Raw genomic sequence first — 15377 nt, 5'->3', positions numbered from 1 at the left:
AGCCCCCCCCCCCCCCCGCCATGTACATGTTTGACCTCTTGGAGAGCTAGTATAGTTATCTAGGTGAGAAGAGGAGGAAAGACACACACACACACACCACACATACACACAGATGGTACAGACTCAAACAGTCATATTTTCAGCCTGGGAAAGTGCTAGGTGAAAGGGCCCACCTAGTACTCCAAAGCTGTCCCCCACCTTGCCATCCTGAGGATGGGAGTTTGAAGGAAAAATGAGTTGTCTCTAGAACTGGAAAGTGAGTTCATTAAATTAATGAACAAATGAAGCAAATTAATAAGCAGATGAAGATCTGCTTATTTTAAAGGCTCAAATTAACTAACCCAAACCATACATTCTAGACACAGTATGGTAGATTGGTCATCCAAAGTAGCATAAACTGCAATTTACATAAACCCCGCAATCCCTTAGTCATAGTCTCCAATCCAAAGTGTTCCGAAAACTGAGTTGTTGGTTTTTTTTTTTTTTAACTTTGCAGAAAATTCATTTGGTGGTAAAAACTTGATCTGAACTGATATAAGCCAATTCATCAGCTTTACCCTACTTAGTGTGTTTATACATTTCATTGCTGAAATATAAATGTGTTTAATCAGAAGGTACTGAGAGTGTTAGGTGACCTATGGTCACTATATGTTGATTTTCTTAAAATCTGGAAAATTCTGAATTCCAGATCACATCTGGCTCCAAGGTTGCAGATAAGACATTACTGATGTTTACTAACATTACTTCTGCAAAACTGTATCTAAATCTGATACTTCATGTATCCTTATAGATGTCTAGTTGTATGCTGAAACATCCTTCCCTCCCTCCTTTCCTTTCCTTTCCTTCCCTCCCTCCTTTCTTTCCTTCCTTCCTTCCTTCCTTCCTTCCTTCCTTCCTTCCTTCCTTCCTTCCACAGGCATTTTTGGAATCCCTGCTGTGTGCCAGACACCATGTTAGATATTAGGGATGAATATAAGATATATTTCCGGAGCTAGAGGAGCTTCATGGGGGCTAAGAACTCACCAATATGCAACTACAGTGCTATGGAGAAAATGCTATAAAGGGTTGTGCAACAAGAAGGAAAACACTCTAATGCTATACAGGGAAGAAGGTAATCTTAAGTTTAAATTTAAAGGATAAAACATTTTCAAGGCATGTAATTGGGTGAAGAATGTTCTAGTAGGAAAGAAAAGTCATGGGAAACCCTTTAACACAGTTCTGGTTCTGAAATTAGACTCTCTGGGTTTGAATCCCAGGTCTGCTGTCTACTTGCTATATAACCTTAGGCAGATTATTTAATCTTTTGTACCTCTGCTTCTTCGTTCATAAAATGGGGCCAATATTAGTCCCAGCTTCCTAGGGCTGTTGTAAAGACTAAGTGAGTTTCTACATGGGAAGCATAAAGACCTGTGCCAACCATGTGGTAAACACTCACAAAACATTAGCTCTTCTTCTTATTTTGTGCAATGGTAACAGTTATTCCAAGGATGATTTCTAGGGCAGGGCAAACACGAGTCAGGTATCTGCTCCTATGGCATTTTAGTTTCTGGAGCCATCCCAAATCCAATCCATGTACCCTCTTTAGATTTTCAGATTTCCAGGCACACAATGTTCTACCCAGCTATCTTGTTGGCTGGGGCAGCTAATCACCTGCTTGGGGATGAATATAAAATATATTTCCAATAGAGCCATTGCTCTATGATGGCCAGTTGTCGAGCTAGCAGGCTTGATCCAGTGAGCAATTGTAATTGCAGGTGAATGTTATTCATTACATAATAGAATAGTTATTCAAGTTCAAACTCCCTAAAATTATTTCATGAAACTGGGGCATTACAACAAAAGAAAACTAGGGAGAAGAAAGTTTCCTTGTGTAGCTATCTCACATTTGAGTCCCCAGCAGCACTCCAGGGCTGGGAATGGGTTTGTTTCATATGCATGTGGATGTGTTAGAGGCCTCTCTGTAAGATGAAATGAGAGCAGAGAACACCAGGAAAGAATACACCAGGGCTCACCTTGGTGGCAGGGACAGGGACCAACGTGGTTGGAAGGTGTAGGTCATGGGGAAGAAGTAACAAAAAAAAAAAGAAAAGAAAAAAATGATGAACTAAAGGTAATTAACATAGGCTAGGACAGTCTGTATGCCTTTATGTGAAATGATCCATATGTGGGTTTATGCATATGGAAATTAAATAAAAAGAAGAGATTATTAAGAGGGGACTCTCTTGACTTACCATTGTTACAATAAAAAATAGTGCATAGGCACTGTGAATTCTGATCAGCACAAGACAAAAAAAGAACAAAAACTTGATTGCCCTATGAGAGTAGCTTGGTATCCCACATATTTTTTTTTCTAGTAAAATAGTGCTTTTTCTTTATTTATTCCCATGTTTCTTCACTGAGTCCCTACTAAGTCAAAGCAATGTGTTAAGTACAAGGACAAAGGTTTATTAAGAAATGGTGTCCCCACCCTCTAAGAGCTGTGGGTGGTATGGGAGCCTGATGGGGAGAGGCGGTAGAAGAATGGGGTGCAGGAGCAGGCACTGGTGAGCTCGGGGTATGGAGGGCTAGCCAAATGCCTGATAGCATGGAGCTGGAAAACTGCCCATGGTGGGAACACCTTCACTGTATTTTGAAGGCATTAGACCAAACAGGATGAGGCAGGAGAGGCATAGAACAGGAAAAGCATTCCTACTAGAAGGGATTTGATTGAAGGATTATGTAATAGAAGACATGTAGGTCTTGTCTCTACTACCTGCTGACTGTGCTTAGTGGGTCAGATATTCAATGCGCTAGAACCTACTTGCTCATCCAAAAGTGGGGTGAAGAGTCGAGGGATAGACAATTGAGTGACTCTGAGCCTGGCCTTTGCAACCAGGCTGCTGGGTTCAAATGTCAGATTTATCGATTACTAGCACCACGGCCTTGGGCAAAAGACTTCACCTCTTTAGAGAGGGGACAATAATGCCATCTGCCTTGTAGGGTTCCATTGAGAAGAGTTCCTAGTGCATAGACCTTCTCAGGTAACTTTCAGTTATTGTTATTATTACTAAGCCACAGGTTGTTTTGAAGAATAAATGAGTCTGTATTTAAATGCGCTTTGTAAACCATAAAGCACTGAATAAATTGTGAGCTGGTGCAAATTATACTCAAAGCACAATGATTTTTTTAGAAAGAAGAAAAAAACACACTGCTTTTGCTTTTTCATAAAAGAAAAATTTCCCTTTTAAATAGCGCCAGGAAAATCCCTGGTCACAGATGCTCTTGAATTCAATTTTTCAAAGGTGGTTCAATTGAAGAGTTGTCACTTTGGGTCCTGCTGGCCCATGTTTGACATAGAAAATGCAATGATACTTTTGGCAAGGAGGGGACAGGTGTCTCAATTCAGTAACAGCTAGGCATGATGAAATGACTGTGGGCCTGGGGAGCTGCCTGCATCTCAGCTTTCCAGCATCTTCTTTCATGTCTATTTCCCCTCTGTTCCCCATGTCCTGGTAGTCTCTGCAACCAGCCCTATTCATGAAAAGTGGTGTTGATCTTGTTTCTGGGACCCAGGTCAGCACTTTGCACAGCTGGCTTGCACGAACTCATGTGGGCAGAAGAACCAGGAAAAGTTTTAAAACTCTTGGATCTCCAAGAGGCTTTGACTGATGGCCAGAAGATAGTTTCCTTCTTTCCTGAGAAGCTTTCACAGCAGACAGGAGATGTTCAGTGGATTGAGCTCCCATGAAACTCATGAGATGAAGGATGGAGGAACACAGGAAAAGTGCCTCTTTTTATGGGTTGAATTGTGTTCACAAGAAGTCATGCTGAAGTTCTAACCCCTAGTCCCTATGAATGTGACCTTTTTTGGAAATAGGGTCTTTGCAGATGTTACAAAGTTAAGATGAGGCCATTAGACTGGGCCCTGATCCAATATGACCAGCGTTCGGATAAAAGGAAAAGACAGGCACACAGGGAAGACAAGATGGCCACACAGGGAAGACGGCCCAGAGGAGGCTGGAGGCAGAGATTGGAGTGTTGCAGCTGCAAGCTAAGCAACAAGGATAGCTGGCTGCTACTGCCAGAAGCGAAGAGGCAAGGAAGGATTTGACCCTGAGAGTCGGAGGCAATCTGAGAGAGAGAGCAGAGTCTCAGAGGAACCCTGCTAGCACCTCGCTTTCAGACTTCTAGACTCCAGAATGGGGAGAGGATAGATTTCTGTTGTTCTAAGCCACCCAGTTTGTAGGTATAATATTACAGCTGCCCTAAGAAATGAATATGGCCTCTGAGTCCAGATGCGCAGCCTGAGTCACCTCCAAGCCCCCACAAGGAGAGTTAGACCACCCAGACACTCCTGGCAGCCGGGAGAAGTGATTTCTTTAAGACTCAGTGTCCTTCACTGTGAAATGGAATAATAACAACCCCTACTTCATGGAGTTGCTGTGAGAACTCACGCAGACATGTTTGCCTGTTCCACGTGTGGCACCCATGGCATTGACCATACACGACGGGACAGCAGCCAAATTCACATGGGAAGTGGTCAAGTGCAAGGTAGAGCCTGTGCTATTTTGCCTCTTGGTCTAATGTCCCTCTCAGCACACCGTTCCATCTTTTAATGCTATAGACAGTGATTAGGGTGACACCCAGCATAACCTCAGACTCAGAATAGAGCTGGGGTATGGGAATTAAACAGAGACGGGAAGTCCTGGGAATTTGGGACAGTGTCTCTGTATGGGCAACACTGTTCATACATATCTGAGCCAGAGTTTTTAGGTAATGGGTTGAGCTCTGTGGAAAAAAAAAAAAAAAAAAGAAAAGGTCCCTTTCCAGCCTCGTGAGTGCTTTGCAGTGAGATGCTCAGAGTCCCTTCCTTGATGAGGCACCGACCTTGACCTTGTCTGTGTCTTACACAGCAAGGAGGGGCTGTCCCCATGTGTGGCATGGGTGTGCACTGAGCTGCCCAGAAGTTTCACGGGCAGGCTGTGTGCTGGCCTGGGTATAAGTCAGGTTTTGAGGTTCAAGCATCCTGGTATGCAGTGGATTTCCAAAATAATTCATGCACAGCTCATTTGTTTTTAAGTTTCTATATACGTCATGGTACTAGTCACGAGCAACAAACACTTTCACCTTCGGGAAGATGCCTTTTACATTTGATGATCATCTTAGTCATTGGACAACAGGGATAACCAAGGGTGCCATCTCATGCCCATAGTTGGGGAGGCAGAAATAGTATACGTACGATTTAATCCTCTGACAGATCTTGGCCAAAAATGGGAGGGAACAAACATCAGAACTACTTCTGGAATATTCCTGGAGAGGAAAAAAAAAAAAAAAAAAGAGTTGCTTAGTTCAAGGAATAGCCCTGCAACTTGTAAAAGCCCTTCTTCTCCTGTTGGCTCCATAGTCTGGATTTCGGGAGCCTCTTTCCTTCAGAACCTGGGCCATCTCAGTTAACTAAATTTACCTCTTGTTTCTGTCCCCGCACTCCATCCTCACTCCGTCTCGGTGCTTTTGTTCTTGCTGAAGCTCTCCACTTCCTCACGCTGCCAGCTACCCCGACCTGCACCTATGCTCCACCTCTTCCCCAAAAGGTCTGGCCCACTGTGGTCTGTTCCACTTGGGCGACAACATTCCTCTCCCTCCTTGTACTCAACGTCTTTGAGAAAGGGTTTGAAATAAAGAACATGTCCAAATGGAGTAATCCCAGCCTATTATGAGAGAAAATCAAGACTAATAGGAGAGACATGGCCAGGGCTTGGGAGGAAGGAAGGAGGCAGTCCCCTTTCCTGGGGGGTGCTGTGGGAGCAGATGAGGTGTAAGACAAAGCTCCTCAAGCTTCATGAGAAGGGACTTCAGACAGCACTTGCCATAAGACTCTCACTGTGCGACAAATGAAAAGCCCTGGCTTTTTACTAAGAGGTTCTCACTGTGCGACAAATGAAAAGCCCCGGCTTTTTACTAAGAGGTACGTTTACAATGATTGTGGTTTCCATGATGTTTTCCTCAGATGAAAGAAAAAGACAACAGGCTAGAAAAAGTTAGAAGCTAGCATTTATCATTGAAGTGGGAGAGATGGGTGATTTTTGCCAGCCCAAAGAGTCCTTCAGATGGCTATGAGTTGGATCATTAGCATTGGCGATACATTGACCCTCGCAGAGAACAGCAACCTCCTTTTCACTCTATGAATCAAAGTTGAGCAAACCTTTGTGATGTTTGCTCCACTTTCTAGGATGGGAGGAACACTCCTGATTGGTACTACCATCCATATGCAAGACATGGAGACAGAAGAGGCTGTCCTTGTCCTCATCAAGCTGACTGCCTAATGGAGCAGAGGGGTGAGTATCTCAGCTCTTAGCATGCTTTGGGATGTCTGCAGTGTCCCAGCATTAACACGGCTATCTAGGCACCCAGAGGAGGAGGCAGGAGATGACCCAGAAGTCATGTAGGAAGGATGCTGGCAGGAAGGAAGAGACAGATGTTCTAGGCTTTGGGACCCCAAGTGTGGTCCACAGGTTTGCTACAGGTGCACTTTGTGAGCCCCGCTCTGATCTACTGAACTGGAAAGCCTGGGGTAGGTCCCGGGAATCAGGGTTTTCTGAGCCTCCAGGTCATTCTGCTGCTAGCTAAAATTTGAGAACCACTGCTCTAGGCCCTAGCTGATGAAAGTGTGATCACAAACCAGGAGCATGGATGTTGTCTGGGAATTTTTGGAAATGCAGAGTCTCAGGCCCCACAGCAGACCTGCTGAATCAGAGTCTATGTGTCATCAAGGTCCCAGCTTATTGGAGGAATTGTTGAAGCAGGAGAAGCATGGCTCCTGGCAGAGGGAACACCCCGTGAGGTGCTGTGGGAGTATGAGCAGGTGTGGCATCTCGGGGGCCACCGAATGTTTCCACTCTGGCGGGGGTGTAGCGAAGCACAAGGACGTGGTGAACCATGGAGGGAAGGAGACGTCATGACTAGACTAGGATACCTCACTGTGTGCTATCCTGTGGGGGTTCCTGAAGGTATTAAGCGGAGGGATCACATTCATATTTCAGAAAGGTATCCTGGGGGTGACACGGTGGCCTGGAGGAGGTGAGCTGGGGCAGAGAGACCTATCGGCAGATAAAGACCCTGAGACCTGATCTTGGGGTTTCTCATCTCAGCCCTAGTGCTATTTTGGGAGGAATAACTCTGTTGTGGGGCTGTGCTGTGCCTTGTGGGATGTTCAGCAGTATATCTGGCATCTAGCCATTCAGATGCAAGCAGCCCCAAAATGTCACCAGATATTGCCAAATGTCCTCAGGGGAGGGGTGGGGAGGACAAAGTTGCCACTGACTGGGAACCACTGTTGTAAGGCAGGAGGAGGGAGGATGGTCGTGCAAAGGAGGGGTGTTTAGAAGGTTGAGTCCAGAGACCTGGTAACTGATGGAGATAAGCACTGTAGACACACCGTAAAACAAACACCAGCATGAAATCATACCTCAAAATTGGTGGCAGGTTGGAAATATAGACACATTCTGAGACTCAGAGTTCGAAGTCAGGTTGCATTTGAATGTTTGAGTTACATCTTTGAATATTTACTTGAATCTGAAGGCCTTGGTGTAATTAACCTAACGACAAGGTAGATTTTAACACTGATGTAACCAATACATCAAAAAAATTTATATGGACAGACTTAGAATTACTGCACAAGAGGTACAAAAGAATTAAATGTTATAATTGCACAGCTGTTCACTGTCAGGATTCAACAGAAGGCTGCGGCTATCTCTGACATTCATTGTGCAGAAATTCGGTCTAGGGTGTGGACAATAGATGATGTAGCTTATCCAGGGACTACCTGCCCCTAACCCCCGCCCCCCACCGAACTCCTCCTGTTCAGACAGAGGTTTTAATTATCCAGTCCTTTCATCACCTAGCATGGGAAAGACGAACCTCTTATCATTTACTTGCAAAGAGAAATGAAACAGACACAGAATAATGTTGCAGAAGTCCTCCTTTGCAGTTTACCAGCCCCTTCCTTTCAATTTGAACTTCATTAGACAGAGGCAAAATGTAGGCTGTTATTGATTCAGCAATGGTTTTAAAATATTGCACCTAGTGGCACATAAACCCATTTAAATGAAAGTCCCAATCTGGGCTGTCCCTGGGCATAGGAGTCATGCAGCATCTTCATTTAGCAATCTGTTTGAACCAGTTTCTGCTTGTATCCTAAGCTTTCCCACACACCAGGATGTTAAATGAAAGCAGAACAATACACAGGGGTTGAATAAAGAAAAAATGTGGTGACTGGGTAAACAGAAGGTCAAAGGGGAGAGAACAACTTCTCGTCTATACACAGCCAAACTGAAGTTCAAGTTCTGCATGGTGAAGTGCTTTTCAACCCTTGCTATGTATTACTTTACTTGGGTTTAATTGCACTGGGGAAGATGATTCTATTAAGTAGGTAGGTTTTTGATCAGGGATGTCAGGTACAGTTGCGCAGGTCATGTGCTGCATAATTTTAACCTACATAGCCCGTGATGTGAGTGGTGCTTCCTGAAATTTAGTGCTGAAGAGGTCTGGTTGAGGGCTATTGGCATAGTGGAGAAGGTAAGGACTTGGAAGTAGCTAGATCTGGATTTAAATGATGGGTTTCTCACTTCCTAGCTATGGGGAATGAGCGAATTACTTAATATATCTGATCCTTAGTCCTCTTGTCTGTAAAATCGGGTTGAAAACAAAAATATACTATCTATTTTCTATGAGTTTTTGTGATAATTAATTGATTCCGTAACTCAGGTACTCTAAACCCTTAGATGCTCAGTTTTCTGCCAGATCCATGAGGAGCCTCTAAGGGCCTCACTGAGATGCAGATATTTCCTGGAACATTCCTTTTGACAATACCACACTTTCCCCCAGTCTGACAGGCTGTGCTGAAATGATATGTGGCCTACTGTGTGCTTCTTTCTGCATCCTGGCTCAGTCTGCAGTTAGACCAGCCATCACAATGGAATTATGGAATTAATCGTAGCCAATACCATCTGAGCAGTAATTCAGACAACCTTATTTGCATTTTCTGATTATTTTTTCCTTGATAGCTTTAATTTAGAGTGTACATAAATTGTAGGAGGTTTTGGAGGAGTTTTGTATTGTTGTTCGGTAGATTTTTTTTTGGCTTCTTACAAGGAATTATTGGAACCCGGCCGCATGAATTATGCTTGCACTTCTGATGACAGAAATGAAAAATTGTAAAATCCTAATTAGCCCTTGAGTTAATGCCAAGGCAGTTTGTGCTAGCGGAGTTAACAATGCTCTGAGAAGAAGTTTTTAGGTGTGCGTGGAGAAGGAAAGAAGAATCTTGTTCTCTAGTTTTGTTTAGAGTTCTGAAGGTAGTCAAGAGTTTCCCGTGGTGTTTCAATTTCTTGTTCCGTGGCTTCGGCAAATTAGCTAACCCGTTACTGTTGGTCTTTAATTACTCACTGAATTAAATAATGGTTGGCAACACAGACATTGTGATAGATTAACTGATTGTGTAGAAATGCCTGAATATTGCCATTCACCACATACCAGCCTTGTACATCAAAACCCATATACCCCCCACGAGTGGGGTTGCCAGATAAAATATGGCACTGAACATACTTATACTAAAAATTTATTCATTGTTTATCTGAAATTCAAATTTAACTGGTCTCCTCTATTTTTATTTGCTAAATCTGGCAAGCTGAGCCACGAGGGCTTTTCCTCCTCCTTATTTCTGTGCTGCCAAATCAAGATTACCTTAAATGGCCTGCATCAGGGTGAATGACGAGCAGGGTGATGAGGGAGAGGCCAAGGACGAAGGCCATGCCCTCTCATCTCTGAGGAATGCTTCCTTATTGCCGGGATCTCTCGCATCGAGGGGGACTTGGTTCTTTGGAGGGTTACTTCTCTGCTTCCTGTTCAGCTGGAGCTCATTTGCATCCAGGGCCTAAGTCAAATACTTGACTCCACGATAACTGATTTGAACTAAACATGGTATTGATTGAGTGCTGGGCAAGTTCCAGGCATGATACCAACACCCGACACACATCCATTCTCTTAGTCCTCACACCCACGCTTTGACGAAGAACATTACCACCGTCTCTGTCCTGCTGCCAGGAAAACCAAGGCTCAGCCTGAGGTCACATATTTAGGAAGTGGAGGGGTGGGAGGACACAGCCTCCTCCAAAATGGTCTACTGGAGAGTAGCAGTCCTCAACTGTGAGGACCAGAGGACATTTGGCAACATCAGGAGACATTTTTGGTTGTCATGAGTGGGGAAGGGGGACACGGCCGCTGGCATCTTGTGGTACAGGACAGGGGTGCTGCTATGGTGCACAGGACAGTGCCCACAACCAAGGAGTAACCAGCCCCAAATGTCAGTACTGCCCGGTTTCAGAAACACTGCTGTCGAGAGAGGGAGGAGAAAAAAGGGGGGAGGGGCTCACTTTCCTACTTAACTTCACTGCAGCTACGGTGTTGTGGGCTGGGATCTGCAGTAGCCCCTGGCCTTAGGGGTGGGAGAGCAGGGGAAGGGGAAGACGAAGGCGCCAAGCAGAACACTGATATTCTTCTCATCCGTTGCTTACCGGAGTTGGGGATTTCTTCACAATCTGTCTCGCCTTCTCTAGTGTAAATTTCCATGCCTCCTATAAAAACAAAGTTAGACAACATTACAGCATGTGTCTCATCTCTTCTATGTTTTTCTGAAGTTAGGATTTTTAAAGTCCGTAAGTTTGCAGTAAAGAAATTATTCCATAAATTTGTGATAAGATAATTCGGAAGAAGGCAATTTCATGCTAATAACTCTTTATTAAGGGATTTACTCTGTGCCAGATGCCGGGCTAAGTACTTTGCAAACAGGATCTTATTTAATTTTCACAACAGCTCTGAGAGATACGACCTTTTTATAGATGAAGAAATTGAAATGCAGGAAGCTAAGAAACTGGCTGAAGGTCGCAGAGCCAGTGTCTGGCAGAGACCCAGGCTGACCTTCTACCTCCCGGCCTGCTATGCTGCGCAGACATCTCTAGGTCCCTTATCCTTGTGTCTGGAAGCTCCATGGCAGGAGGTGGCCAACAGCTCACCTGAGTGGTGACTGCTCCCACATAAGGTAACGCCCCATCCCCCATTTGCCAGCTCTTCTAGTTCTACAACCCCGTTCTTTCAACCAAGTCTAGAGCATCCAGCTGCATTTAGTTCACATGGCAAGTAGAAAGAGTTAGGTGATTATGACCAATGACTCTTGTTACACAATTCCATATTTGTATACTTGTGGGCAGTTTGGGAGGAAAGTAACCCTGGGGGAAGGGGGTGGAGAGTATTTGCTGCCAGCACAGCTTCCCAGATCTTCTGTACTCCCCTCATGTCCTGACCCTGCCACATTCTTCCTCATGCTTCTCTCTATAAGACCTAGGAGAGCCTGGGTAATGGTTTGCCCTCTGGGATCAAACCCCAGCTCTGCTGCATATTTGTTGTGTGTCCTTGAGCAAGTTAAACTCTGAGCCCTTCAGTATCCACACACTTACTTCCTTAACATATAAGAAAGCCCTATTTTTATTGTCTGTAACATGGAAATGATATCCACCTCATAAGGGTGCCGTGAGGATGACACGACATCATTCGTGTAAAGCCCTAGGCCAACGACTGCCCCAGTAATCCCCAGCTCAATAATTGATGGGTTGGTTGGAAAATTTGTTTCAGCCCCAGATTTCCCCTTACCCAGATCAGTAGGGAAGCTGGGATTATGGGAGAGTGCCATAGTTCTCACTCCAGGAAACTGAGAGCATTGTCCCTGCGTTTAAGCAGAAAGAACGGGTACTGGAATGGGAATTTGGAGATGGCTGTCAGCAGGAGAGGACTCCTGGGAGATGTAGCCATTGCTGCAAATGGACGTTCAGGACTTGTGTCCCTGCTTGACTCCTTTATGTATTCTTCACCCCCAGGGAGATGCCTTCCTCCATCATGGAGCTCCGTGCTATTCTGAAGACCTCAGCCATGTTGGGTGAACATGGGTGGAGAAGTGACTGCTCAGTGTGAGCTTGGTTTGCAGCCAATTTTCTAGCAGGTGCTTTAGGAAAGAGGAGAGCAGAGCCAGCCACAGCTTGCCCTCTGTGGGCTGGCTCTGAAACCCTCTCCCTAGCTTCTACCCCAAATCACACTCCTCCAGCTCAAATTCAAAGGATGGTAAACCATGGCTCTTGTGTCAGAGGCAGCAAGACCGCTGACACCTAAGAGTGCATGTTAGCAACATGAGAAGAGAAGCTGCTCTCCAGGTCAGTCTGGTCACCAGGATGTCCTTGTACAGTGTATGTTTCTTAAAACATTGAAACACTAATGTACCAGTTGGTGGACAATCACGTCCCTGAGCCATTGAGTGTCCCCACCATGGGCCTGGCCAGAGAGCCTCTCCCTAGGACTCCCCAGACTTCCTTGTGATCAGTCCACAAAGGGGCCAAAGTTGCAGTATAGCCTCAGGGGCACCTGCAGACTGGGCTCCAACACCACACCCATGTCCAGTCTGATTGGCTGACAAAAGGCCCAAAACCGTTCATTATAATCCTCACTTTAAAAACAGAGATGCCTGAATGCAATTTTGGCTTTTTCTGGAAATTCTGACAAATCCTGGAAACTCTCTGGTAAGTAACCCTCTCTGGCAGGGTCATTATAAGAACCTAGATCTAGGGGCAAATTTCTGTCATGGTGCCCTTATAGGCTGCTCTCCTTAGCCTAAGACTCATTCTCCATAATACCACAACACGATGTTGGTGCCCCTGTGCCTTAATTACGTGCTCCCTGCTTCTCTGCTTGGAAACACCCCTTCCTAAAGCCCAGCTCAAGTATCTTAGGGGCCCAGTACAGTCCTTGCTACCTAGTAGGTGCAAAACGGATATGGAAATAAAAAGTGAAAGAAAACATGTACGATATTACGTTAACCAAGGAAACAGGCTACCAGATATTATACACACAGAAAAAAGAATCCTGCAAAGAAATATACCATAATAATAAAATAAATAAAAAGGTGGATGAGACCTTTTTCCTTTTGGTCCTTTCTTGTGTTTTCTAAATTTTCAATCATGAGCACAAATTCAGCAATACATGTTTTTTAAAAAGAACTCAATACATGTTGCCCTGTTTCTTCCTGAAGAAACAAAACCAGGCTCCCAGCACAGGGACGCAGTGAGAACCCAGAGACCTGTGTGAAGAGATGTTCCTGCCCTCCCAGGGCTTCCGGGACACCAAGGAGACAGACCAGGAAGGAGCCCAGCAAGCAGAAGTGAGAGGGGCAGAGAGAGGCCTCGGCAGGGTCTTTGGAGGACAGGCCACTTGGGTCCCTTTGAGGGAATTAATTTGTGTTTCATCCAGCTCGGTTCTCTGAGGGGACCAAGTGTAGTGAGGGATAAAGACCAGTAAGCAAAGCAAACAAACTGCCCAGTGACGAGGGCTGCACCACACGCCTTCCGACCCCCTTCGTGCCGCACGTGATGATGCTTCTGTCGCTCTCCCTGGAAGGCCGAGGGCGGGTTCGTCAGGACCTGGCTCGACCAGAGCATCACTTGCTCCCACAGTTCAAGTGCGCAAATGCCAACATAAAAAAAAGAATCTAGATACCAGGTCTGATCATCTGTCCCCAGAAGAAAATGGAATGTAAGGATTCAAAGGTACTTGGAGGGGCACCTGGGTGGCTCAGATGGTTAAGCATCTGCCTTCGGCTCAGGTCATGATCTCAGGGTCCTGGGATCGAGTCCTGCTTCGGGCTCCTGGCTCAGTGGGGAGTTTGCCTCTCGCTCTCCCTCTGCCTCTCCCCCGCTCATGCTCTCTCTTGGTATCTCTCTGTCTCAAATGAATAAATAAAATCTTATTAAAAAAAAAAAGATAGTTGGAAAAGCTAATATTTTGCTTGTTGTGATACAGGCAAATGGGCAGATCGTGAGCAATGTACAAATGAAGAGAACTGCTCTCTCTCCTCGGTAACCTTTCACTTGGCAATCTTGGAGCTAAAGGCACACTTCTAAAGTATGAGGACCACTCTTGCATCCTCCAAAAACTTAGGACTTCAGAATAGAGGGCGCAACTATAATCAGGGGTTGGAAAGAAAGTTCGGGAATAGGGGGTGAGCTGCATGTGCAACCTTTCTGGTCGGAAGCCATACTGGTGCTTATGACTCAGCTAGACCAATCATCTGAGGCATAAGCAGATTCTCCATGAACAATGAGGGGCTTGGTTCCGGAGTGCTCATTTGATCTTGCAACTGGTTATGGTCAACTCTTTCCAGTCTCTCATTACTTTCTCCCTCTGGTTATAGTGTGTCCTATTCCAGCTTCAAATCCCCTTTGGGGTCTCTTTAACATTCTCATGAGTGGATTGCCAAGGAGGCCCCCACACAGACTTACAGAGAGATAAGCCCTAAGCATGGGAGCTTAGAGTCTGAAGAACCATGGATACGTAGAATGTATTTCTTTACTCAAGAACTTGGAAAATTCCAAGGACAATATGGCACAGTGTCCTAGCAGGCTACAAGAGGAGGAGAGGTCGACCCTTTGCTTGATCATCGGAGCACATGGTAACATATATCCATGGTAGTTCATGGAACACTTTTGTCTAGAATGATTTAAGTGTCCATCCAAACCAGAGCCAGCCCAAAGTCTTCAGACAAGAGGAGAGGTTTGGTGAGTACCGATCTTTAGTGGAAGATATTTAAATGTTGTATTGATCGCTAGGTCATGGTCTCCATCATCATCTTTTTTTTTTTTAAAGATTTTATTTATTTATTTGACAGAGAGAGAGACAGCCAGCAAGAGAGGGAACACAGGCAGGGGGAGTGGGAGAGGAAGAAGCAGGCTCCCAGCGGAGGAGCCTGACGTGGGGCTTTATCCCAGGTCTCTGGGATCATGCCTTGAGCCGTTAACGACTAAGCCACCGAGGCGCCCCTCCATCATCATCTTCTATTTAAAGTGAGTTTGGACTCCAGAGTGCTTGTGGGTTTGAATCCTAGCTTTGCCATTCACTAGTTGTGGGACCTTGGGCAAGTTACTTAAGCACTCTGAGACTCACTCTTCTCATTTGCAAAATGGGGATAATTGTTTGTGCTTGTGTATATGTGTGTATTGAACAAGATAGCACTTGCAATAGTGCCTTGCATGTAGTAAGCATGACATTAGTGTTAACAGCAATTGATGGTTTTGAGTTGTTACATCACCAATACATAGCTGGAAAAATTACAGTAATTACAACATCAGCCTACAAAAATGTAGGCTGTATTTCAATGCTCTTGAAAACTGCGCTGAGTGGAAAGCGGAGAGGTTACAAAATATAAGCAGGCCCATTCTGCAAACAGTGCCGGTAGTACTCAAGTCTCTAGACTCCAACACGCTTTCCACCGTGACCCACTGTTTTCCAAGAAAAAGGCAAGCTTG

The 15377-nt window shown here is 45.1% G+C and overlaps 1 protein-coding gene across 3 annotated transcripts in view; it reads right to left on the bottom strand.

The window, feature by feature from the left end:
* Positions 1 to 15377, bottom strand: part of AOAH (acyloxyacyl hydrolase) — a 176864-nt gene that overhangs the window by 100008 nt on the left and 61479 nt on the right. For all 3 annotated transcript variants that reach the window (XM_040644102.1, XM_008686500.2, XM_008686501.2), the window contains exons 5-6: positions 10551 to 10610; positions 5219 to 5289 (exon numbers count right to left, since the gene is read on the bottom strand). In XM_040644102.1, coding sequence (XP_040500036.1) covers positions 5219 to 5289; positions 10551 to 10610 — 131 coding nt within the window. The remainder of the gene's footprint in view (positions 1 to 5218; positions 5290 to 10550; positions 10611 to 15377) is intronic.

This window comes from Ursus maritimus, unplaced genomic scaffold, assembly GCF_017311325.1.
Source record: "Ursus maritimus isolate PB19 unplaced genomic scaffold, ASM1731132v1 scaffold_3, whole genome shotgun sequence".
Lineage (NCBI taxonomy): Eukaryota > Metazoa > Chordata > Mammalia > Carnivora > Ursidae > Ursus > Ursus maritimus.
The sequence above is the reverse complement of the archived record's forward strand: the minus strand, read 5'-3'. Positions and strand labels throughout refer to the sequence as shown.